This window comes from Chionomys nivalis, chromosome 3 (genome assembly GCF_950005125.1).
Source record: "Chionomys nivalis chromosome 3, mChiNiv1.1, whole genome shotgun sequence".
NCBI classification, from domain to species: Eukaryota; Metazoa; Chordata; class Mammalia; order Rodentia; family Cricetidae; genus Chionomys; species Chionomys nivalis.
Genome location: NC_080088.1, coordinates 22,083,124 through 22,111,113, shown reverse-complemented (window position 1 = coordinate 22,111,113; position 27,990 = coordinate 22,083,124). Strand labels below are relative to the sequence as shown.

Sequence of the window (27,990 nt, the reverse complement as noted above, 5' to 3'; positions counted from 1 at the left end):
GTAGTCTTCACTTCATTTTAATGGAAATTCTCTTATTTAGCACTAATTAAGTAATACTTCTTAACGTTTTCTTCATCCTCCTCCTTAACATCTTCTTCCAAATTAAATGCCCTGTATGTGGGTAATTATGATTTGTAAGTGGTGACCCTAGTGGCTGAAATCATGAGAAGCTCAAAATATTCAACTTACTCTCTAGGCCACAACAAATTATTTAACTTTAGTACTAGTAGCATTCTTGGAGGCTATGCTGCAGAGGGTGTGAAAAGCATGAATCCCTCCAAGGTGTATCTCCTTCCCGAGCATCTGCCAGGGGCCACAACCGAAACTTCTCATTTTATGGGCAGTTTCCAGCCTCTCTGTAGAGTTCTGGGCCTATTTCAGCAATGGAATAGAGAGATAAGAGAAAAGAAATTGCAGTTAAGTTCACGGGGAGAGAATCTGACAATAGAATCAGCTGACAAAAGTTAGATCAGTATGTATATTTTCATTGTAAATGATGACATGTTCACAATGCAAAACATAAACCTTAAGAATTAAAATTATATGTACACTCATGCTGTAGAAAGCCTTTTTTTTTCTTTTCTTTCTTTTTTTTTTTTTTTGTTTTTTGTTTTTTGTTTTTTGAGACAGGGTTTCTTTGTAGCTTTAAAGCCTGTTCTGGAACCAACTCTTATAGACCAGGCTAGCCTCAAACTCTCAGATCTGCCTGCCTCTGCCTCCCGAGTGCTGGGATTAAAGGCATGCGTCACCACTGCCCAGTTTAAGAGCCATTATTAAAACTCGATGTTTCTGTTCAGGTTGTCCCCAGTACCTGCTCATACGTTCACAGCTTCATCATATGAGGAAGTAGCCCATATCAAAACTATAATAAACTCAAAACATAGCAAAGCACAGTGAATTTAATCAATCAAACATAACCTAGCAGCATAGTACAATTAAGACTGTTGGCTCAATCATAGGATTGAATAGAAGTCACATTTAGCTTTCCCTGGCCAGGGTCAAATGATATGCTTTCTTCTTGGCTGATTGATTACTACCAAGATATGGGGAAGATAAGCCCTCAAAACTTCAAAAAATGTTTCTTCTTAATAAATACCACTTTCACACAGTTGTTTAGACAAAAAAAAATGTTAGGTAGAACCATCAAGAGTCACTATACAGTACGAATAGTAAAATATATTCACTTATACACACACACATAAAATAAAAACATACGTGACTGAATGTGCTAATACAACTGTATTTTGTTCTAGAATAGAAATTATAATGATATATATTAATCATATCCTAATGCTGTTTATATAATCTGAAAAAAAAATCAGTGAAGCTAACTATTTCGTGATTAGATATTTTAGGTTGTTAATTACTTACTAAATCTTGGCTCCTTACTCGGTACAGAGGTTGTAATTTCTGCCCTAGAGAGTCGTAAGTTTCATAAGAGTAGGCACATAGTTTTGGCAAGTGAGAGAAATCTTAGGGTGACATGAGCAAACATGGCAGGAAATTCATCTGCCCTGAGGCTATCCAGAGGTGTATTTTCAGAAGAGATTAACACCTGAGTTAAATCTCAAAAGCTAAGAGCTTCATCACAGATTGGTGAGTGTCCTAGAGATGACAAAGAAGGTATTGATCAGTTCAACTATCATGTGCTAGGTCCCATGGAAAAAATGAAAGCCCTCTGCCCACAGTAGAGAATAAGGAAGGGAGGCAGAGGTACTGGAGATTAAGCTAGAAATGGACCATTTAAGTCATATTGAATGAATGGTTGGATTTCATCCAGAAAGTGTGTAAGACAAAGGCAGGATTTTTAAATTGAGGTGTTGTATCATCACATTGGGATTGTAGAATCTCCACCAGAGATAAGTATGGAATGATAGAGATTATTTATGATGCTATTGTTATTGTGTATATACATATGTAGGTAAACAGAGGATAAAGGGGAGGAAGCACATGCTTACATTTTATATAACTGAATGACTGGCTACATGTGAATTACAAGGGAGAAGAAAGTTGGTTCAGGATGGATTATGGCATAACATATGGTTTTATAAAGAACAGGCTAGATTTGAGATTCATGTGGGATATACTGAACTGCTGTGGTTGACATTTATGTGACATATTAAAATAATTCCCTGGATTCTAATGCTTGACAAAAAATTTAGACAGAACATGAATAAGAGCCATATATTCTCAACTTGGCTACATGGACAAAAATCACGATATAAAATATTCTGCTGCCAAGACTGTATTCTAGACCAACTTACACAGATTTTAAAATTCCCTGGATGGTTCTGATGGACACATAAGACTGAGGATCACATTCTGCTAGCACAGACCTGGTCATTGCAACCTTTTTGTGTATAATAAAATAATTTGAATTGCTTCTAAAATTCCCAAGGCTCAGAACACATTGTGTATGAATTAACTTGAAGTACAAGCAATGTTTTTCATCAGGTCTCTTATGACACAACCAGCACACTAGGAGGCTTTCATTTTAGTTGTTTTTTTTTCTGTTTATGTGGTTGTGTGATTATGACTATATATATATATATATATATATATATATATATATATATATATATATATTATATATTATATACAGGAGTATAGGTATATATGGAGGTCAGAAAATGGTGTACAAATCTCCTGGAGATTGCCTTACAGGTGGTTGTGAGTCACCAACCGTAGCTGCTGGGAAATAAACTTGGGTCCTCACCATGAGTAGTATATGCTCTTAACCACTGAACAGTATTTCCAGTCCAGATTCATCATTTTAAAAGGACAAATTGCAGTGTATGAATCACCACATTCCTGGCTTCTTTCTCTTTGAACGGTGTTTCCAAGGTTCATCAGTTTATGTTATCAGTCGTAGACTCCTTCCCTGCCTACATAATTTTCCATTGCCCGATTTTTGCCCATTCATTGGTGTCTGGAGATTTGGGTTACTTCTTCATTTTCACAGCAGTGAGTCACGTTACTAAGAACCTTTGTGTTTGTGCTCTGTCATGAACTTTGTTTTTCAGTTACCTTGGGTAATATCAGGTATTGGAACTGCTGACTCATTTTCTAACTCTGCCTTTAACTCTAAAGGAGCTTCTCTGAAGGAACTGATAAACTAATGTTTCAGCCATGTATACCATTATAATTCCTACCACAGTGTATCCAAGTTTCAGGGTGCCTTCCTGCCCAGTATTTTTCCTTGTAACTCCAGCCATCCTATTTGGTTGGGAGTAACTTCTCCCTAATGTCTGGTGTTATTTGGTGTATTTTCATGTACCATGAGGCTATTTGTATATCCTTTTTGAGGATATGTATATTCAAAACTTTGTCCACTTTTATTTGAGCTTTTTCCCCTTAAAATTATTTTAATCGTGTGTATTTTTCCATTGTTCTGGAGTGTTTTGTTGGCATTTATTTGGTAGTATCGAGTTTCTATGTTCTTCCTGATCTTTAATATAGATCTTTTCCTATGCATTTTTGGTTACAATTAATTGATCTAGTATTTAAGGATCAGTCTGTTTCTCCTTAGAATAGACTGTTTTCCATATTCTTCCCCATATGTTTACACAGCCTCTCTGTGTCTGTAAATTCCAAGGGTGTTACATGTAGACAACATGTGGTTGAACCACATTTAAAAAAATCCTTTGTGTTCAGTTGTGAGACAAAGCCCAAACTGAACATTTCTTGCCCCAAAATAAGCTTCCAGTACCACAATTGGGTTCCATTTCATTGAGTTGTTGGCCAAAGGTGTCCCATGGGAATCCCTAAAAAATTCAGGCTGTTGACAAGACAGTAGATTGCTCTCCACAAACTTACAGCAAGGCCTTATTGCTCAAGAAAACACCTGTACAATTCATTGAATGTGGAGAAGTCAATTGTGTGTCTACAAAGAGCCTTCATCCTTACACTCTAGAGTCTGTGGTACATACAGGAAGCTGTTCTGCATGCTATGAAAAAAGAAACATAAAACCAAGACAGCCACAGCCCCTTTGACCTACAGTACTGTCTTGCCTACCTGCAAGATAAGCTAGATCAATGGTAGCAAAACCTTTGGGAGGAACCGACCAATAACTGGTTTGACTTAAGGCCCATTCTGTGAGATGAAACTTATACCCAAATTGCTGGGGTGACAAAGAAACAAAGATGAGGGAGCCTGGGGACCGAGGGTAAAACCAAAGACATTTTCTCAACTGGGGCTCCCTCCTCTCTGATGACTCTGGCTTGTGCCAAGTTGACATAAAAACAACCAGGACATTACCTATACTCATGTTAGTAATTTCAATGAAATTAGTTGGTTCTCAAAATTGATCTTTGCTGATGTTATTATTTTGGCCTGTCATTGATTTCCTATCTCAGGAAAGCAAAAGTTTATACATGTCTCCTCAGGAAAAGTTACATAATATTCTTTTCAGAGCTCAATTTTTTTTGTTAGTTTGTTTTTATAGTTATTTTAAATGATTACAAGTTTAGAGTTACAGTTAACATCCTAACTGCAAAATGTTGTTCATATTATAGCAACTTTAAGTAGTGTACATTATATTTTTGATTCTATAGCTTGAATCTTTTCCCTTCCTACTTTTGTAATATTACTATTATGCAGTTTCATTTTTATTTAAAAACATCCACAATGTTTTATAGGCGTTATTACATTAAACTGTCTTTTTGTGTAATTTTGTAATTGAAAAATAGACGTTCTCCATATTTCTAAAGTATATTATTCTGTGATCTATATATTTAGTACAAAAATTAACATATTCATCATTCATCAACTTTTTTTTCTGAAAATGTTAAACTCTAGTATTTTGGTAATTTTGAAATATTCAATTTATTATAGTTGATTTTGATCAATATGACACTTTATAATGCTGAAGTTTTGCCCTTGTCTGAGACTTTCTCCCCTTGGAGCAAAGATTTCCTTTCCCCATCTGCTATTTTGACTGTGTCCTCCAAAAGTTCACATTCTAGAAGTTTGGTCGTTGGTGAGGCAGTGTTGATATAGATAAACTATTAGGTGGTTGGGCTTTGTGAGGTGGTTGTGTGATGGGACAGCACACTAAGGAGGAAATGATGCTGTTCCTTAAAACAGACTGGTTCTTGAGAAAATGTTTTAAGAAGCAAATTAAGGATCTGGAGAGATGGCTCAACTCTTAAGAGCACTCATTGCTTTTCTGGAGAATCTGAGAGTTGGATTTTCATCATCCATGTAGCTGCTCACAACATCTGTATCCTCAGTTCTAGAGTATCTAGCCTTTTTCTGTCCTACAGAGACAACACACACACACACACACGGTATAGAGATTCATGTGGTCAAAACATTTATACATATAAAATTTTTAAAAAATAATTTTGTATAAAGAAAAAATAATAAGGAAATGAAGTAAGGATCAACAAGACACATCAGTGGATCAAGAAATTGGCTGTGTAAGCCTGGATATTTTGATATTCAGAAACCACATGAAAATGGAAAGAGAAAACCAAATCCATAATGTTGTCTTCTGACCTTTACAGCAGTTATGATATGCAAGCTCACACATTTGTCGTAAACACACAAACAATATCTAAATTTTTAAAAAAGAAGGAGATGAAAGATTTATACAATGGGTATTACAAGAAACTAGAAAAAAATCTTGAGGAATCAAATATATGAAAAGATGTCCCATGATTGTAAATTAGAATAATTAATATTATTATCCATACTTCCTGGAACAATCCACATATCCAATGCAATTTCTATCAAAATCCCAATTAAGTAATTTTACATAAATATAAAATATAATTAAAGCTGTATAGAAGTAGGAAGACTACTGAATAGTCAAGGTGATCTTAAGCAAAAAGCACACAACTGATATCATACCCCCTTATAGTGTCATTGTAATCTAAACAACATAGTACTGGAATAAACCAGACAATTCAAAAATGGAACAGGACAGAAAATTCAGAAATAAGCCTGTATATTTATGGTCAGTTGGATTTGAACAGATGTGCTGAGAATATGCAACAGGGACAGGATAATGTTTTTAATATAGGATGCATAGAATATGGGAATTCAGCACTATCTCCCCACAGGTACTGGCGACGTGGCTTTGTCCAACTTGAGCAGCCACACTTCTACCACATGGATAACGCTTGTAATTCAAGGTTATCAGGAAGGTGACTTGAGTTGCTGCACAGGTTTGCAGTGGAGACTCCTTTGTTCTGCCTCTTGTACATTATTTGAAAATGGAAGTTAGCTTATTAATGCCTATTTTATCCTATATGACTTTATAGAGTGTGTAATCATTTCATTTTCTTTCACCTCTATCTAGTGGACCTCTGATATTTTTTTTAATTCATCACTACTTATTATACCTTTTGTAGGCTGAGGTACATTTTGAAATTGCTTGGGTTGATCCACTCTTTATATGATACTTTCAATAAGAAAAGGCACTTAAAATCTCGAGGAACCAACATACAAGTACACTTCAGAAGAAAGCCTTTCTAAGATAGACTAATATCCACGACATAAGAGTGAATGCTCACTAAAGATGAAACCAGACATTGAGAAGAGGCACATCTATCATAGTGCTGCCAGATGTTAAAGAATGGAACTGTTTTCAGAATTCCTGAGCTGATCGTTGTTCTTCAGGTCTCTGGGAATGTTTATATCTTCTAGTGAAGGGTGAATGGGGAGACCAGAATAGTAAGATCCGAAAGGAAGGATAAACCCGAAGGGTAGCATGTTTGAAGGGAAGTAAACATGAAGGGAAGTAAACAAACAGAATCCCTGTGAGATCCAGGTGGATGGAAAAGAGGGTATAAGGGACCAGAATTAGATATTGAGCTAAGGGAATTGAGATCAGGAAAGGTGTAGCAGAGGCAATGCCCTCTGAGCTGGCCCAGACAGGAAGAAAGGGACAGAGAGGATTCTCCTACTCAGAGCTGGGTTCTTTTTTGCACAGGGATAACACACTGTCTTTCTGGTTGTTGTTTTGTTTTGTATTTTTTTTTAATTCACTGATGTGTTTTGGCAAGGTAGACAGTGTGCGACTTAACCCCTTACTCTGTTTCCTACAGGAATTACAAACACATTTTTCAATTGTGGTCTGGTGCTTTAATGTTCAGGAAAAAGAAAACAGAATTGTTATTGCTGTTGAAAATACTTAAGCACGTGTCTTGCTATTTATTTAGCTGCAATTAGCCTTGAGTGCATGGGTAGCAAGTTGACTTCAAACCTGCAACCCACCTGTCTCAGCGTCTCAGTCCTTGTATTACATAAATGGATCAATATATCCGTCTCTAATTCAATTTTACCTTAAAATGGTGCATTCAACAATTTATTGAGGTATGTTCTTGCTATACAGCCTGGATTTACCTTAGCCTCACCATCCTCTTGTCTAAGCCTCTGTATTGCATGTTTATGTGCTGCCACACTCAGCTAACTGTCATTTAATATGAAATAAAATGATCAGGAAATAAAACTGAGAAAAATATTTTATTCATTGTACTTCTATTAAAGTCTATTTCTCATGCAACTTTTAGCATGGTATTCCAGTTGGTACCCCCATTTTGATTGCAAAAGTATACCTATTAATATTCTTTTTTTTTCTATTGGTTGATCCTATCATGTGTCCTGTAACATGGACTTATTATTTATTTATTGTTCATTTTGCACTCCAACTGCTCTTTCCCTCCCCCTTCCTCCCACCTGCTACCCTACCTCCTGCCTCCCCCTTTGCTCACCCCCCTCCACTCCTCCCAAAGGGCAAATTCTCCAATGCAGAGTCAACAAAGCCTTCCACATTAAGTTGAGGCAAGACCAAACCCCCTCCCCCCCCTGCATCAAGGCTAAGCAAGGCATCTCACCATAGAGATTTGTCTCCAAAACGATAGTTTACGAACCAGGGATGGATTCTAGTCCCCCAGATAGGGGTGCTTCAGACAGACCAAGCTACACAACTGTCTCCCACATGTAGAGGGCCTAGATCGGTCCCATGGAGGTTCCACAGCTGTTGGTCTAGAGTTTATGGGTTCCCACAGTCTTGGTTCAGCTGTCTTCGTTGATTTTCCCAGCATGATCTTGACCTCCCTGGCTCTACACCCTCTCTTTGACTGGATTCCTGGAGCTCAGCTTGGTGCTTTGCTGTGAGTATCTGCATCTAGTTCCACAAGTTACTGAATGAAGGCTCTGTGATAACAGTTGGGGTAGTCATCAGTCTAATTACAGGGGAAGGCCAGTTCAGGTCTCCACTGTTGCTAGGAGTCTTAGCTGGGGTCATTCTTGTGGATTCCTGGGAATTTTCCTAGCACTCTAACTCCATAATGACTCCCTCTATCAAGGTATCTCTTTCTTTGCTCTCCCATTCCATCTCTCCCCCAACTCAAGTATTTCGTTCCCAAATTTATTTTTTAAATTAGAGGTGGTCAGTCATTTTTTTTTATATTCTAATTCCACTCCAGTTCGTGAGTGAACTGTTCAAGGCATGCTTGAATTCCTTATCTATATTGGCAGCTGTATAGAAGGCATTTCGTTCTCCCAAAGCTGATTTGTTCATATATTCTATTTGGCAAGGGAGGGGAGCTGGTCTGCCATTGGATGGCCCCTCGTCAATGTGTCTACTATGACTTTGGCTGCTGCTGTTGATCAGTTGGGTATTTATAGGCAGCCAGGCAGTGCTACTGCCCTGGAGATCTTCCTTAGCAACCAGCAAATGACACTGACACCATGGAAGATTCCTTCACAGACAGACGTTTTCAATTAACCAAATTACTCTAACAGGGCGTAACTCAGGAAGATTTAAGGCCAGCACTGGTTGCTATGCCAGCCAAGGAGACTGCTTTGCCAATTGAAAGGCAAGCACATAGTTCCCTGCCAGCTTGCAGGGAGATGTTTCTTGCAGTGATAGCAGATCTACCACGCAGGTTTGATTTAGGGCCCTCTATTACCATACCTTTGTAATTATCATCAGGCAATGATGAGTCCTAGGGAAAGCGTGGATCTTAAATTTGAGACTCTAAAAGTCTAATCAAAAGGTACCATATGAATTGAAATGTTCTTGGTCATTCTTTTCAACTAATTAATTTTTACTTGCAAATAAATAAATAAATAATAAAATAAGCATAGCTTTTTGCCAAGAATTTTGATTCAGTTTCACTTTCACATAAAACATGTTGCTTCACAAGGCCTGACAGAGATTCTCTAAGACACCTTAAAGAAAGCCTTTCTCTTCTTTAAGTTTGTTGGCATAAATCCCATATTTCATAGAAAGCTGTGAAAAGATTTGTAATACTAAATTTTCTTACTCTCAGATGGGTAGCACACTCAATGATTCCTAAAGCCAAGCATATCCTGATATTTTTTATTTTGTTACTTATGAGCATTGATATTCATAATACAGACTGTAGTGATTTGTGTGTCAAGTCAGAGGTTATAATTACTCAGGCACCATCCACCTGACCTGGAATTAGTGTAGTAGACAAGGCTGCCTGCAGGTAAACCGTAGGTATGCCTCCCTAGCCTGACTCCCCACCTTCCCAGCACTGAAAGCTTAGGTAAGTGCAGCCACGCCTGGTCTTTTACACTTGGGCTCTGGGGTAGAAGTCAAGTCTTGCTTTTGTGGCAAGCACTTCCCTGAATAAAATCGCCTATCATCCCTTCTGTCTCGCTATCATAGTTTTTCTTTTGTTCTTACTTTAGGAACTTTTTCTCTTTGAAAAACATATTTAAGAAGATTATAAAAATGAAAGAAGTTATTATAGTATCTTTTTTTTTTGATGATGCTTAACTTCAAGCACGGGAAGTTTGGTAAATATCTAACTTTGCACAACATTCTGACCTTTGTATGATTAGATTGCACAGAGTGAGATTACTCGGGCTTGATGTCATATCTCCATGCAAATCTGAATTCTTCTTGCTTGTGAATAGCTATGTCTGTAGACAAATAGCTTCACTCCTCTAGGCTCGAATCTCTCCTGTGAAGTAGTATCATTGATCTAGACTACACTCCCTGTTTCAGACATTCATCATTCTGACATGGCGCAACTCTCCTGTTGATGAGTTAACCAGCACCATGCAAACTGTACTCCATATACAATATAAGATAGTTATTTAAGACATGCTGTCAAGATCTGGAAACTCTTTTCTACCTGGATTTTTACCTCAGGTATTATTACAAATAAAGGGAACTTTGTAAAATGTAAGTTAAAAGATAAAATATGTATGCCTACCTCATGTTTATTTTCACGGGGTTAGAATAGAAATGACTCTTTTTGGTTTGTGCTTCCTTGTAACTGTAGAGATTCTTATGTCTAAAGACTCACTTGGCCTTTCCATATTCATTTTTGTTTTTCTGTATTATATATTGAACTCTGACTTCTCAGATAGCAAGTAGGACAGTGCAGGTCTGGAACTGATATTTTGTGACTCTAAATCTCTAAACATCCCCAGTTCCCAGTGTGTGACAGCTGGTCCACAACTAATCACTTAGTAAACTGTATTTCCCTTTTTAAAACATAAAATAAGCTATAAAAATAATGACACGGGCAAAAATCCTTTAATCACTGAAATGCAATCAGTACTCACAACTCAATCAAAGTGGAATGAATAAAGTATCTTATCTACCGTAGGAACCTGAAACTCATTCTGGAGTTACTCTTTTCAACTGATTTCAGACTGACAATCACTCTCATAAATTATATCACATATAGCTAAGTAGTTGTGTTCTCACATGTTACTATACTTTCTTAGTAAGTGTTTGTATGGTGTTTTTTTCTTTTGCAATTGCATGATTAGAAAAAGAAAAAGTAAGCAAGTTGTGTATTAAAGGCTAGAACGACATGGCTTAGAAGGCAAATATCTAACCATGGCAGCTGATAGGTCTGTTGGTCTCCTCAAAACTCCACACTTTTCCATTTTGTTGATTAGGCTGTATTTTACATCTTTGTTCATAGCCGTGTTGCCATTACAGTCATTGATATTGTACTCACATCTGCAACTAGGTTGGAAGCCTGTTGATCACAAAGAACACGTAGCTTATGTTTTATTAAGCCAAATGTGTAATGGAGGTTTCTGCATCTGGAAAGTGTAAATTAATGTCTTCTGAGATTTTATAAGTAGGGTAGTCAACATTTTACACACTGAAAGCTTGAAATAACATCTACAAGTAAATGTTTCCCCTACAGCAAATGATACACTTTGTTGGCCTGCTAAGTTGGCTCAGCAGATAAGGCACTTCCTGAAAGAGACTGTGAGTTAAGGCCCCAGAATACCTATCCATAGGTGGAAGGAGAGAAAAGGCTCCATGAAGTTATGCTCTGGTAGACACACCTCCTCAACCTCCATAATATGTAAGCAAAAACAATAAATTAACTAACTCTTTTCTCTGTTTCTCGCCTCTCTGTCTCTCATCTCTCGTCTCTCTCTCTCTCTATCAGTGTGCGTGTGTGTCTCTCTCAGTGTGCTTGTGTGTGTGTGTGTGTGTGTGTGACCACATATATATGGATATGAGAAGAAATTTGCAGGACAAATTCTTTCCACCATGTGGTTCCCAAGGATCTGACTAAGCTTGGTAAGCTCAACAATAATGGCTTTTCCCCACTGAGCCTCTTACTGGCCTAGAAATAACTTTTTTTCCCACTTTCTAATTTCTACTTTTTTATTGATTTTTATTGAGCTCTACATAACTTTTAAAAATCCATTTTGTTTTTTAGGCATTTTCAGAGTTTTGTCTTGAATCTTTTGTAGGTGTAGGATATTTCAATACTGATAAATACCATAACTTATCTAAATTATCAAATTTACTAAATAAATTAACTATAAAGATGGCCATGTGCATTAAAGCATGAAGCAACTTAGAGCTGTAGTAATGGTTATGTTCATGATGTACGAATCGTATCTCAAAGACATAGCGCAAATCAGTCTTAAATTTATATCTTCAATCAGGTTGAACAATTTGGAGTCTTCATTCATAAGAAAACTACTCTAGACCTTTTAAAGAAGAGTAAATGGAACCCTTAGAGAGATAAAGCCTAAGAACACTCATGAAATTCTACATAAATCTAAGCGCCTATATTAATATTTAATATTCTAAATGAGGAAGTAATTCTCTCACTGAACTTCCTTGGTTTGAAAGTGATGATTCAGGCTCTCACAGCTGTTTATGAGTTGTTACTTCCTACCATTTAGAAGTGGATGATTGAGACATGGTAACATACGTAAATATATCTGCTGTGCAGAGAACACAGGATGAGGACACTTGTCACCTTGAGTGGACCTTGGAAAAAGTCAGGGAAAGAACTCCTGCATTTTAGAGAAGGGAGAAAGACGCGAAATTGAATTCTTTGGGGGAATAAACTCGAAATCACCAGACATAAATACCTCTTCATTTTTAATTCTCATAAGTATTATTATTAGTGATAATGACAACATGCAAGTAATGAACTTCGCAGAAAAAAATTCTCCTTGAGAGCCTTCCTTGTTCAAGCTCAATACAAACATCCTGTAGACACTAACATGCTTTAACGTCTGAATAAGGTAGATCTTAGGTGCTTAAGCTCTTGAAGTAAATAAGTGACAAAACTGAACCTCCCCCCGAAGCCTCCCATTCTACTGCCATGCTCTTCTCTTATGCAGTGCTGACTTGGACGCTAAGGGAGAGCTCTTTTGACTTTAGCTGTCTATAATTTAGGTAGCTCTTTGCATACTGGCTCTGGCACCGTATCATATAGGAGCTTCCAATAACTGCCAGTCACATGGTGACAATTATGCTTGATTAAGCAGATCCAGTAAGTACTTGATCGACTTTTTCCCATAAATGCTGACATTCTGAAGCCAACGGGAAAAGAACACTTGCCATTATCCTGTACTCCCTGGCCATCTCTCCTTGTTCCTCAGGATAGTACCGGGTTCTGGGTTTCTTCAGATCAGACACGTAGAGTCAGCCAGACCCCAGGGTTTTTTATCAAGTATGTCCGTAGGTAATTTGAATTTTTTTTTTGCAGTCTGTAATTCTTATAAACAGAAGGATAATGATATATACGATTTGAAGGGATCTTTTGCAATGTATCATTTTGCTATTGGTCATTTTAACCATGATAACTGACTTTCAAGTTTTCACAATGTTCCAGAATCCTGTAGAATTACATACAAAATAAGTGTATATATTTAAAAATGATTGTGATTGATTTTATTGTGAGAACATAAATCTTGGCTAGTATATTATTTAATCATCCACTGAAAAGGCAAGTTTTATATTTTCTGGGAAGGTAACCCAAGGCTTATAGGTGTCAGGATTATCCAACAAACTTGATAATTCCAGGGACTGTATCATCTTTTCTCATGATCTCATAGTCCCTAACATTGAGAGTTTGTATAACATAAGCAACCGAAGAAATTAACTTAATTTTATAAGGCACTGTGGCCTGGATTCATATCATTCGTGAATGACTCTCCTCAGAAAGTGACCCAGGGCTTCAGGTTCCTTCCTGAGCAAGCTCCCTGGTCCTTCTCTGGTCATATAGGTGAAGGGGTGGAAGGAGTCTATGGAAGAGTAAGGAAAACTGTAAGAGCTGAAGAGAGGGATCTCAAAAGAGATTGCACAGTTCAGTCATGGCCTTTGGCCAGAACTCATCACATGGACTCAAATGAACAGAAGAGAGCTGAGGTATGCCCAGGAGCCTAATAAACACACTTTGTTGAACACAGATCATTTTCTCTGCCTCATAACTTACATGAGTGAGGCTCTCTAGAACAGGAAAAGCAAAATCAAGCATGCATGAAAAACTTCGATCATAACAATTTTAATGGGTGCCAAAGAATGCCTTAATAGCTAATACAAGCCTGTGTGCAGGAAACATGAGCCTAACCTCTTTGGCTCTTTCTGTTTTCCCCATGTGCAGGATGGTTCTTGAGAAAACTCAACTTGGCATTCTTGCTAAGAAATGCTTGAACACAAAACCATATTTTAGGTCTTATAACTTGTTCTGTTGACTCAAGACTGTGCTGTTATGAAGTCTAACTTTTAGCTTAAATCTCTGCTCTTCTATCTTAAAATGCTTAACAATTCTGAACCTATTTTTGCTTGTGAGCTTAGCCTTTAACAACTGAGCCATCCCCCCAGCTCAGTAAAAACAACACAAATTAAATAATAAATAAGCAAATACAGAAATTTCAATGGAAAAAATTGTGACACTAGATACCACACATTTTTCTTTTGCATTGGGCCAGGAATCTAAACATTCTGCGTACCTCTCATTGTGTACGCCCTGCTTTCTGACTTGCATGCTTTATCAGTGACTAAAACCAGTGCTTCATTAATAAGTGAAGGATAAAATACTCAGAGGCGTCCTATGTGAATCCACTCTTCCCAGCTTAGTGGAGAAGCTTTATGTGTGGACATATGTGCTCACAAGCATGTGTGTATTTGCCCATGTGGAAATGTGTATTTCTCAGGGCAAACTTTATTAGGAGCAATTTGTTTTAATTGCTATTCACTAGGCTTCATTCCATTGTTTATTGTTAGCTACTCATGTGTAGACTTGGTTGATATCAGTAGCACAAACATTTGTTTCAGATAAATGGCGTTTCAGTTGGATAGATTTTAATTAAGCAACCTTTATTGTACAAGTGGTTGCTTTTGAAATTATGAGAAAAACTACTTTAATTCTCTACTTCTGTTATCCAGAATTGGAAGTTGTTTAATATCATCTACTATGACCTTGAATACAATTTTCTCTGTGAGTTTCCATAAAAATAAGAACTAAGATATGTTTCCAATGTAATATGTTAAACTTTTCTTCTACTGCGAATGTCTGTGTATGGGTGTTTGTGTATATGTCTGTGTGTGTGTGTGTGTACTAGAGGCCTATGTCTGGTGACTTTTTCTGTTGCTTTTCATTGAGCTTCCTGGATTCACAGTCTTCAGCCCCCGTGCTGGGGTTGCGGGTGCGGACCATGCTGGACTTTTATGTAGGTTATGGGTGTCTGAATTCAGATCTTCACACGGGCTCTGTTGTATCCCCAAACCCCTTCCTCTGTTTCTTATACTAACATCTTTAGGAATCTACATAATCAAACCTGATATTCTTTTCTCAAGATCCTTAAATACATTTACAGAGATCATTTACTCAATTAAAGTAGCATATGCAGGATTCCTTGAGTTAATATCTAATCTTTGGAGCAATATTTCAGTCTACTGCATTTGGTCCATCCACTCTTCATTATTAACCAAGCAAGGAGATACTAGGTGATATACAAGTGTACATTTTTTTCTCATGATCATTAACACAGAAATAGTTTGTGTTGGGGAATTATACACTTGGAAACACCATGAGGGAAATTCTGCTTAAGTAGTTGATTTTGGCATCAGCTGGGATCCAGTAATCACTTCATGACACTGAACTACACAAATGTTAGTTATCTAATCCAAAGCAAGCTTATTATGTAGCTGATTGTTTCTGGTTTAAGAATTTATTTTGGTTTTCATGTGGCCCTACCTTTGCAGTTTTATTTACTTATTACTCATATGGCTTAAAAACACCTCTTGGTGGGATTATTTTGGTGTACTTAATCTCTGAGTATACCACGAGGAGGGAAAAATGACCAATTAGACTATGATAAACTTCGCAGCAATCAAAGACAAAAGGTTCTAGAATAATTTCAGTAAGTTTCATTTGCATACCCAATTTTTAATAAATAGAAAGAATACATTTTCATCCTTCCTTAGATAAAAAAATAACAGCTAAACTACTAATAACCTTACTTCTGATCAAGGAAGAGTCTTCAATTTCCTTTCCTTTCCTTTTATTTTATATTTTCTTGCCGAGTAAGACTATTCTAACCAGGAAAGAGAGAAGCTACTCTCTTCAGTGAATTTTTAACTAATCTCCTACTATGTAACAGAGATTGTGTCTAACATCCTGTCTAATACATCTGTCTAATCAGCTAAAGTATGCACTTTGCCCTGATGCTTATGATTTTCTAGGAGATTTTCAAGTTGATGAAAATAGCAAAAATCTCTGCATAGCAATTTAAAACGACCAAAGTCACACAAAAGGACAGTTCAGTTAGGAAATGGTAGGGTAAGGAAAAACAAGAATACTGAAAAATCGCATAAATGTCCTCTAGCTCTTTCCATGTTCTGAGGGCTAATGTACTGTAACAATTCATCAGTCATCCTAATAGTCCTTTAACTTCTGTCAGAAAGCCTACTAAATGCTAACATCTTAAACATGCTTAATATTCAAAAATGTATTTTCATTAATCATGCAAATTATCTGGGCATCCATATTTTGAAATAAATTACTTTGAAATTGAAAGAGCTTATGTTGTGTATGTGAGAGACCATTGGTAGTGAGTGATACTGTATAAAACAGAACTTTGAATTAAGACATTTTAGGTAAGAAAAGTGCTAATACAATCCTAGTTTGCATCTGAAACCAATTTTATACAAACTCTAAAAATGCAATTAATGCCAGAGATTTCTGATTCACTATTAATCAGCTAAAGTATGCACTTGCATCATTCTGTTTTAGTGCCTGGTTGATGGGTGAATATTAATGTTGGTGAATGTCTATTGGTCTAATAGAAATGACCCCATATTTCATATAATGGAGCTGTGGGTGTGGTTATTACTAAGAGGGTGTTTCTTCTAGATTGATTGAACAGCATGTGATGATATCTTATCATGGCCTGCCAATTTCCCCAGTTTCAGTAACTCTTAGCCTCTTGCAAAAGGAATTATACATGTGGGCCCCTGAACCAGAGAAGGTGTTGAAAATGTACAGGACGTATGTTTTGGTTGTTTGAGTGGAAAAACATTATCTTTCTCTCCTTTTTGTTCCTGGAGTTACTCGACTGTCAATAGAGATGGAGGCTGGGAGAGAAATAGAAGGAAATGACCTGAGACCACTTAGATGTAGCTATAGTGGAGGCACAGAGCATTGCTCATTGGATTCATGGATGACCCAAGTAACTGGCAGTCATGAGGGATAAAGGATGAATGTGCCACTCTAACTCCCTACAGAAGACAGATGGCACACTCAAATCAGGATCGTTTAAGGGGTCTCATTTATAAGGAAACTAATCGCAGAGACATGAGCAAAGTTGAGACTAAAAGAACAGAAAAAAATAAAAGAAAAAACAAGCTAACAAACAAAAAAATTTAAAACAAAACAAAAAACCCAGACATCAAGCAGAAAGTGAGATGAGGTGAGGGAAAGGGGACACTATTAGAATCTAAAAAGAACCCCATGTAAAGTTATCTGGCAAAAACTGATGAGTGACTTTTATTAAGGAGGGCAGCTAGGTTCTTTTATGGGTAGAACAGACATTATTGGGTCTAAATTCCCCTCTGTCTCACCAATCTCCTGATAGAGCTAGCCATTCATTGAGCCCAAGTGGTACCTCAAGTGCACAGTCCCAGGATGGAGGCCACAAAGATGAGCTCTGAGTGGATAATGGAGTTTCTTCACATAGACTTCGCATGTTAGGAAACTTGCCAATGTTTAAATGCTAGAACATATTTCATTAACTTTTCTGGGCATTCATATTGAGATTTAGAGTCATGGATGTAGCGAATTGGACAGAGACAATCAGAAGCATCTGCTTTGGCATGAATGTCACTTCTTGGTTATGGCACTGGAGCTCACAGCTACTGTTTGAATGTTTTTCTTTTGTTTAAACAACAGTCTATATTCCCCAGTCTATATTTTTATCTTAACAAAGTTTCAAGCAATATTGTTGCTTCCTCAGTGCAATTAATAAACTTCCTTCATCTCTAATTAATCAGACATATTTTTAAAAAACATAGACAAACATGATTCAGACAGCTCACTACTTTTTTCTACCAATTATTTTGTGGGACACAATAGTGTGATTAAAATGCAAACCTTAAGATTACACTTTGGTATGTGGGTTGTCTTCTAGTTGTAGTCTCTAGTCAAGTACTTAAATCCTACTCCCTGAATCTTGGATTCGAAGGTACAATGCAAATTCAAAGGGGAATGTGTTTGTTTGTGTAAAGAGAAGCAGATTTTTACCCAGGGCATTTTCAGTGACTGCTTAGGAAGAAATGAGTGAAGGTTTGAAGAATAAACAGTTGCAGAAAATCAAGTTGCTGCTGTGTGTAAGTCCATGTAGCCTCTGGGCACAGGAGCTTATGGATCTTCTTTTGTGGAGTTCTCTGTATTTTTATGAATATGCATATTGGCAAAAGCCCTTCCATCTGCTTCCTTTTAGCTGATTCTATCACATTTTGAGTTGTGCATCAGTGTTGAGCTTCAGAGAAAGATGATCATTTACATTACATATGGACATAAAACAGAGGACGAGTTGATGAATTGCAAACAAGTATAATTTATATGGACAAAGTATGCCAGAAGTGCTTTTCACCCCATTTTCCTCTGTAAATGGCATGGCTCCTGCCCACTTTGTTGGCCTGGTGCCTGAGAACTGAAAGAGAAAATGATCTTCTTAGCCTGTGCATCACAATTTCACTCTCACCCTATGAGGAAACGGTATTCTGCCCTTACACTCTCTTGAGATCCTAGAAGGTCAAAAGACAACACTGACTATACTAAAGTCATTTTTTTTTCATTTTTTTTCTCCTATGTTTTTTAAATTTGTAAAATATAGCACAAAGCAAAACTAAGTGTTAGAAATGTGAAGGGCTTTCATGTAGACGGGGAGTAATGGAAAACACATATACATCCCTTGTAAGCTGTTAGTACTTTTATTTCCCATGACAATCCTCTGCCAAAATGTGTATACATTTTGTATATATGTAAATATTTACATCTAGGGTGCCTTCGAAGGGCTTCTCTGTTGCTTGTAGCACAATCAGCCTATGATTTATAAGAAACCAAGGCCCATCGCAGTAACAGTCTCAATTTTGTTTTTTTCCATTCATTAATCAATAATTTATATTTTTAATAATTCATTATTAAGCATAATTACTCATTTCAGGTGTGGAAAGTGGGGAGTTAAGGCTAAGTGCAGTAGAGTTTCTTTCTGAACTACTCAGGTGCTAGCAAATAAACGATGTGCCCTGTAAAATCTCACTGCGCTGAGTTCTCTACAACCAGCTAACCTCCCTTAGTGTTTCTGGTCAGCACAGGTTATCTGCAGACCCCAGGCCACTTATGTCTGAAGACTTTCAAGATCTTTAAGTCTATACCTGCATGATCACAGAATGAGTGCTGCTTCCATCTTATAGCTAGGGCTAGGTGGGGGAAATGAAGTAGTGGCTATAGAAATCATAGTGGCTTTTATACAAGCACTACACGTACTGTGTTGAGTGCCTCATATATATCTACCAGGGTTCATATCCCTTTTAGAGGAAAAAGCATCCCTCTTGGGTGATAAATGCCTGAGTGGAGTCCCACAGTTCTCAAACCACATGATTCAACTCCAGAACCGCTAGTCTGTAGGTCTCCATCCATAGCGAGTTCTCTGCGGGGTGCGGTGGTAAGTGGAGGTAGAACAAAACCAGGTGGTTTCTATTTTCTTCCCCTGCTCACACACACACCTTTTCAGAGTTAGAAATTGCTGTTAGTTTTTAACTTCAGCTTAGAGTCTGTTCACCTACCTCTGAACCTTCTCATAAATTTAGCAGGGTTTGTCACTTTATCAAGAAGATTTGATGGGTATTGGATTGAATCTATAAATTGCCCTTGGTAGAATTGCCATTTTTACTATGTTGATCCTCCCAATCCAAGAGCAAGGGAGATCCTTCCATTTTCTGTTATCCTTCTCAATTTCTTTCTTCAAAGATTTAAAGTTCTTGTCAAATAGATCCTTCACTTCCTTGGTTAGAGTTACCCCAAGATATTTTAGGCTATTTGTGGCTATCGTGAAAGGTGATGCTTCTCTGATTTCCCTCTCTGCTTCCTTATCCTTTGTGTATAGGAGGGCAACTGATTTTTTGGAGTTGATCTTGTATCCTGCCACTCTACTAAAGGTGTTTATCAGCTGTAGGAGTTTTTTGGTGGAGTTTTAGGGGTCGCTTATGTACACTATCATATCATCTGCAAATAATGAAAATTTAACTTCTTCCTTTCCAATTAGAATCCCTTTGATCCCCTTATGTTGTCTTATTGCTATTGCTAGAACTTCAAGCACTATATTGAAGAGGTATGGAGAGAGTGGACAACCGTGTTGTATTCCTGATTTTAGTGGGATGGCTTTGAGTTTCTCTCCATTTAATTTGATGTTAGCTGTTGGCTTGCTGTAAATAACTTTTATTATATTTAGGTATGACCCTTGTATCCCTAATCTCTCCAATACCTTTATCATAAAGGGATGTTGAATTTTGTCGAAAGCTTTTTCAGCATCTAATGAAATGATCATATGGTTTTTTTCTTTCAGTTTATTTATATGATGGATTACATTGATAGATTTTCGTATGTTGAGCCAGCCCTGCATCCCTGGGATGAAGCCTACTTGATCATAATGGATAATTTTTCTAATGTGTTCTTGGATTCAGTTTGCCAGTATTTTATTAAGGATTTTCGCATCAATGTTCATGAGTGAGATTGGCCTGTAATTCTCTGTCTTGGTTGAGTCTTTATGTGGTTTTGGTATCAGGGTAACAGTAGCTTCATAAAAGGAATTTGGCAATGACTCTTCTGTTTCTATATTGCAAAATATATTAAGGAGTATAGGTATTAGGTATTCTTAGAAGTTCTGGTAGAATTCTGCATTGAAACCATCTAAACCGGACTCTCTGAACATGGCAGACAAGGAGGGCTGATGAGAAGCCAAGGACAATGGCACTGGGTTTTGATCCTGCTGCATGAACTGGCTTTGTGGGAGCCTAGCCTGTCTGGATGCTCACCCTCCTGGACCTGGTTGGAGGGGGAGGACCTTGGACATTTCACAGGGTAGGGAATCCGGACTGCTCTTCAGACTGGAGAGGGAGGGGGAATGGAGTGGGGGGAGGGGGAGAGAAGTGGGGGGAGGAGGAGAGGAGGGGGGAGGGAAATGGGAGGCCGGGAGGAGGCAGAAATATTTTCAACAATAAATAAATAAATAAATAAATAAATAAATAAATAAATAAATAAATAAATAAATAAAAGATATTTAACCAGAGGGAAATTAAAATACAAAAAAAAGAGGATTTGAGGCCTTAATCCTAATTAATTATGAAGTCTTTTGGTGGCAGTGTGGAATAGTACTTGTGTGTAAGATGAGGGCTATCTAAACATTTCTACACATATATTTCTCAGAACGTATGCTTACAGTGGAAATTTCTCAACATTAAATGTCATCAATTTTGCCACACTCAGGAAGTTGCAAACCATGTGGCCATAACCTCAGTAAAATGAAACGACCAAAACCTAATAATCAGCTACTGGCCGTTTTCTTTACTTTTTTTCTCTACCCCCCAGCAATATGATTTATAAAACAAAAGAAGCTACTAGTAACATATTTTCAATTGAACATAATATTCAGGCTTATAAATATCAATTATAGAGTTAATTGAAAACCAGAACTGAAATGGTCTGAATTTTGTATTTATCAAAAACAAAACAACAGCACACATACACACACACACTTACAAAACTGAACTGGATTTGATGCTGCAAGCCTATATCCCAGCTACTACTCAGTAGGCTGAGGCAGGAGGATCAAAAGATTAAAACCACCCTGGACAATCTAGTGTACCTTATATAGTAAATATATTTATTTATTTATAATAAGTGAGTAAGTAGGTAAATAAATAATAAATAAAAGATAGAAGTGGGTGATTCAGTTCTTGCCTTAAGTATACATGGCACAGGATTCAATCCCATGTATTGAATACTGTTTTTGTATGGGAAAATTTGGTGGGGCTAACATTTCTCTAACCTTGTCAACTGCCATAGCTAAATTTTCAAATATATATATATATATATATATAAACCTCTGGGTCCAGGTAACCCCTGCATACTAGAAAGACTTTACAGTCGTGGAAAACTACCTGTAAACAATTAGCTCCAACAGGTGGATTGTGAGTTTTCTTTTGCACATTGCTTGGTCCAAAAGACCTTTATTGACCAAGTCTAAATAATTATATGTGACTGGGCATCTTGCCAGGTTTAAACCATCAGAGTCAATATGAGTATTAGCTTCATGGCTTTCTAACTATACCCTCATCTGCTCTTAAAGGACTCAGACTGAAACTTCCTTCTAAAAAAGAAAAAGAAACTAGCAGAAGGTACAGTCCCTTAGCTCACAGACTTTCAGTGAGCTCTTGCCTTTCTGCTTCTTTCCATTCAATGATCTATATATGATTAAATTATGAAAACCTGATTTCCCTCTGTTGGTTGGGCATCTTTTACACTGAACAGACTGATACTATAAGTTCAGGGACTTAGGAATTAAAGACATGCAACATCATCTTATATAGGGACATATTTCTGTAGTAACGTCCTCATTAGGACAGGTCTCCATGTTTAGCCCTTTGTCCTGGCTACTTAAGCTTCTTGTTTTTCTATTTTTCTCTCTTTCTTCCTTTTGTAAGAGTCCAGACTTTCTCTGCTGTTGATTCCCGAAGGCCTCTTTTCAAAAGGATGCCCCTGAATCCTCCACTGGTATGAAAGTTCCATTTTTAGTGGATATAAATTGTGGAAGCATTTCACTCTGTAGGAGATAGGTATTTTTTATTATCAGTTGGTTCCACGGTTCCTTTCCAACCTAGAATCTGCTTTCATCGCCATAAAAGTGTCACACTCTCTTGAGCAAACTGAGAGAGTAGAGTTAGTACAATGTAGAAGAAAAGCTGAGATCAGTATCCGTGCCGTGTGCATTAACGTGGTCTAGACTAATCTTCTAAGTGTGGTTACCAAAGTCAGGAAAAAGCCTACTTTGCTGAGGAGGAAATTGAGGTAACCATGTGCGTCATACCTGATATGGCCCTGCACGTGAGATTAGATCTGTTAGGGAGATTGAAACACGGTGTTGTCTTCAGCATTCAGAGTAACATTTTATTTTGCCTGACTTTTCTTTATTATCTTTCATTTTTTCTTTTTTTAAAAATTGATCATTATTGTTTTAATTATGTGTTTGTGCATGTCTGGGTTGCGAACTGTTCATAGGAATGAAGTTACACGCAGAGACTAGAGAAGCTGGAGCCCTCTGGATTTTCAGTCTCAGGTGGCTGTGCACTATTGGTACTGGTCCTGGGAATTAACCCCAGGTTCTCTGGAAGATCAGTCTGTGCTCTAAACACACAAACCTGTTTAGGCCTCTTATTTAAGTTTTTAGTGTGTGTGTGTGTGTGTGAGAGAGAGAGAGAGAGAGAGAGAGAGAGAGAGAGAGAGAGAGAGAGAAGAAGAAGAAGAAGAAGAAGAAGAAGAAGAAGAAGAAGAAGAAGAAGAAGAAGAAGAAGAAGAAGAAGAAGAAGAAGAAGAAGGAAGAAGGAGGAGGGGGAGGAGGAGGAGGAGGGGGGAGGAGAAGGAGGAGGAGGAGGAGGAGGAGGAGGAGGAGGAGGAGGAGGAGGAGAAAGAGAGAGGAGTATCTGTATGGAGCACATGTGTGTCAGAGTGTCCATGGAGTCCAGAATAGGGTATCTGGTCCCTTGAAGCTGAAGTTACAAATGTTTGTGAGCTACCCACTTGGTTGCTAGGATACAAGCTCCAGATCTCATGATTGAGGTCTTAAACATGGAGCCATTTCCACATCCACATTTTCTTTAAAAACTGATAAGTGATTTGGTGACATTCCCCTGTAGGTTGGTAAGAGTGACTTAACTGGAAAGGTCTAATTGTACATTGGAAATAATCACCATACTCAATAAACTATAGCAAATATTGTCTAAGTGTTCTTCCTGGGCCAGAGTTTACTCAACACTGAACAGTTAAAAACCTAAGCAAATAAATTCTATCATGAGATCCCAGTCTTGTGTAAAGGCAACTTTCAAGAAAAAGGAGGATTTCTGTAACCAACTATGTATAAGGGGGCATTGGAAACACAGAGAAAAAAGCCCAGAAAGAGATCAGGAAATGGTCACATAGCAAGCCACTCTTGTGTCATAGTTTGAGGACAAAATAGAGGGAAGGTTCGGCTGAAAAAAATAGCAAGCCAGGCACTGAAAAAAATACCTAACGTACGGAGAGTCATGGTGGGAATGGCGGATCTGAAAGACCGAACAGACTACGCTCAGTCAAGTGTGGTCAGAGACAATCACGAGGAGCGGCAAAGCCCTTGGCAAAGAGCTTACATATGTCTACATCTTATGCTAAAGTTAATGAGAGGCCATCAGATGTTTCAAGGAAGGAGAATGATTTTACTTGAGTCATGAAAATTTTTCTAGAGACTGCATGGGAGTGGATTTGAACATGGAATATCTTTTGGATCGGCATTATAATATTCCCCACAAGAGTCTGAAATGTGACAGCGGCCCTGGTTGTGGATGGGATGTTGGGAATATTAGAAGCATTTCTAGAGGTAGGATCCATATTTGCGAATTTGTCTGAGGAAGATCAAAGCAGATCAAAGAACGAAATAACTTTACATTTCAGTGACTAGCTCTCGGTTTCAGAAAAAGAAATGGTAGGGTAGAAAGAAAATAGGAGAGAGAATGTTCTAGTGAAGATAAAGTCTTTGTCCATGTCAAACTGAAATCTGGAAGTACCATGATTCTGCATTTAGGAGATGATTGTGGAATCACTATACTTTCTTAACTGAAGATTGACTGACTATTCAACATGTTATAATAGAAACGTTCTCTAAAATAGAATATTAAAATAGCTTAAATAACTTTAGTCTAGAAAATATAATATTTACATGGTGTATTTTATTATTATTAGGGTTGAAAAAAATAAAAAATATTTACATATAAAAATAAAACATATCTACAATTATTTTTACTAAATAAAAACAGAAAATATATGGTTAACTCTATCTGCATATCAGATAACAGAGTAAGAAATAAACAGGATATTGTCACTCAAAATCCACCCTTGTTCAGAACAAAGTATCTAATTTCAGGCTACATTTTCCAACAATTAAAAAAAATGAGTGTATGTTCGGCTGTAGAAGTCAGTCCAACTAAAACCTCATCTATAAAATATCCCAATGATATATATATATATATATATATATACACAGTTTTCATCACATTATTTTTACACTTATGAAATAAAGGCAAGAACAGCATATATCACACACCACCATGGTATTTTGCATTATGTTTTTTTTCTAATACAGGCAGATGAACTTTAACACATAGTATTTAATAAATACACACATTAGGCACACTCACTGGGAATTTAGAGACATACATTTACATGTGCAATCATTCACATTAAAACACTTTGCACTTGGGGATGCATTTGGAACACTTCTATTTGATCTTGTAGCAGATGCAGAGTTCAGTGGAATTCCATATATATGGAGATGCGAATGTGTGTTCAGTCACTGGCTTCTGTGATGACCATCTTCTGTACCATGTCAGGCAGATTTTCTGACTCCGGGTCCTCTTTGCCATTATCTGAGTTTCCTGAGGAGACATAACATCCAGAGTCCCTTGGGCAGTCATCCAACTGTGACTTGCTTTCAGGTCTTAAGGATAGAGGTGCAGATTCATCTTGCTCTTCAGTGGCTATAAATGGGAAAAGCATAGTGGTTAGGAAGAGCCGAGACTTTTATAGGACTGTCAGATGTAAGCATGATCCTATTCTAACTATTCCAATCTCAACTTGATTTCAATGGAAACGCCTGTGAATAACATACTCACTTAATTGTTTTAAACCAGACGTGTGCACTCAGGTGTTCAAACACACGGAAATCAACCACTGCTCATCATTTTTCACTTTTAGCTTCATGTTATTCATGTGAACTGCCTACATGAGCAAGGACCAATATGGACTCTCATTTTACATTAATAATAAGTTGCCAAAGAAAACAGATTGTATCCACAGTATGACAGATGCTTGGTCCAAGTATTCCTTAAAGGATCATTAGGAAAGTCACGTGGAGTTGGAAGTATAATCCAAGTGATGAACAGTTCTGGAATTACGAATGTGTGGATATGAAACTAAGAGATCACTCACTGTGACAAACTACAGCAGGTCTTCAAACACTTGGAATTTAGCGAGTACTCTTCGAAATATCCAAAGTTCTCCTATGTTTGCATTCACCAGAGAATCAGACATAAGGGAACTAGGCAACTTTTTGAGTACAAAACTTCAAATTGCCAGGACTGCTTTGTGAGATTCAGTTTGTCTTTTGCGTCTTCTTAGTTCTAAATAACAATAGTTTATTTTGAGGTTTGCTCACTAAAGCAGATTTATATACGAAAAGGTATTATCTTTTAGAATGAAAAATCTCAGGACTTGAACGAAAGGTTTCTCTAAAGAACCTAAGCAACCTTGTGTCCTGTGACTCCTTTCTGGGATCCTTTGGCACCAGACTACTCCTGGTCTCTGTGAAGGTTCTTTGTCTGCTTTCCTCTCCGTCATGAGCTAAGTGCTTCAGACAGAAAATGAATCTCTAGCTGTCGACTCCTAGCTGTCTCCCCACAGCGGCACACCCTATGACTCCAGCTAGTAGCAGGGACTGTTCCCTTTGCTCTTCGCTGCTCCACACTGGGATGAGAAGGCACAGACATTGACAGTTGAGGGGAGAATTGTGCCTCATATTCTTAACCCTGTTGCCCCGCACTTATCCACTTGCAGTTAAGGAAAATATAGCAGAGCTTCAAGGTCCAAAATGTTTTCAGCTGACTCACATAACACCAATTAGGTTATCTGCCTTTATCTTGCACGTCATCTTCTGGTTTTCACGAGCATTTGTCTACGTTCCATCTTGTGGAAGTTGGTTTATGTTCTGCCCTCTAACCTCACTAACAATCAGCCGTCGCTAATGTCTGATAGACATGAGAAACAAACTCTGGTGATTTTCCTGTATGTAGCGAACAAGTTCCCTTTCTTGTATCAGAATGCTAGTAGCTATCCCTCACACTTAGATAAATTTAGAAAATGCTTAACATATTTTCTGATTCTGTAGTTATGCAATAAGTACTTGTTCAAAAATACTGAAAGAATGTTAAAAACCACTTCCTAATCTACTCATCTTCAGCATGAAATACACCATTTCCTTTAACCCTTTCCTGGAGGATTCTTATTCCATACCACAAAGCCACATTTATTGCATTTCTCCTGAATAAATGATTCCTGATGTATAATATTAACATATAATATATAAATAATATTCTCCTGATTAATTGTTGCTACAACTTTTAAGTATTCTAAAATCTGGCCTTTGAATACTGGTGGTGTTAATAGTTTGATCATAAAACTCAGCTACCTTGAAGCATTTGCTGTTTATTAGCAAAGACCTTTAAGTTGTAGGAGATTTACTTAGTCAATAGACTTGATGAAGATCTGTCATTGTGTTATCAAGCCCTCCTTTTACGAATAAGGGGCTGAGTTTTAGCATCATTTTCTAAGGAGTTGCTCCTCATGCTTCTGCCTTTTCATCTTATTGCTACCGAAAAGAAACAAATCAGTTCTGTCCTGTTGACGGGCACTGTTGGAAAAGGCAAGCCAGACTGGTGCTTTTGTTTGCACGTTGCCGCATTTGCAGATTTTTGAGTGAGACCCCTTCAGTCACGCTGGTGAACCAAAGGCCACGTTTTCTCAGATTCACTGTGGGCCTGTTACCTCAATGTTAAATGAAAAGCCCTGAGCCGCTTCCCTTCAAGATGACTTTCTAAGCAAATCTGGGGATCATCAGACTCATTTGTTCCTAGCCCTCTGTCCTATTCAGGTTGAGTGGAAGTGTGGAGCGATTTTGAAGACAGAAAGTTTAGGCTCAGAAGTCTCTGATTTCCAAAATTATCTCCTTTTTTTCTTTCAAAGAAAATCAACACCCAGCTTCTTCTTTTCAACCTCAGAAACCTCTATACATTGCACCACAAATGGTCCCAAAACTTAGTCCAAGGAAGTCCGACTTTTCCAGAGCATACGAATTGTTTTAGTAACAAAGAAGCATTTGTTTTGTTTTCCCCCAAGAAATACTGTCTCAGGGTCTCT

General features: G+C 37.5%; 1 protein-coding gene and 1 long non-coding RNA gene across 2 annotated transcripts in view; one reads left to right on the top strand and one right to left on the bottom strand.

Moving 5' to 3' along the window:
• The window catches only part of LOC130871651 (uncharacterized), a 131,768-nt gene that overhangs the window by 64,024 nt on the left and 39,754 nt on the right, over positions 1 to 27,990 (top strand). The window lies entirely within an intron of this gene.
• The window catches only part of Samsn1 (SAM domain, SH3 domain and nuclear localization signals 1), a 48,747-nt gene continuing 45,617 nt past the window's right edge, over positions 24,861 to 27,990 (bottom strand). Inside the window, exon 8 of the mRNA XM_057765189.1 lies at positions 24,861 to 25,556. Within this exon, the coding sequence (XP_057621172.1) occupies positions 25,366 to 25,556 (191 nt within the window). The 3' untranslated portion in view covers positions 24,861 to 25,365. The remainder of the gene's footprint in view (positions 25,557 to 27,990) is intronic.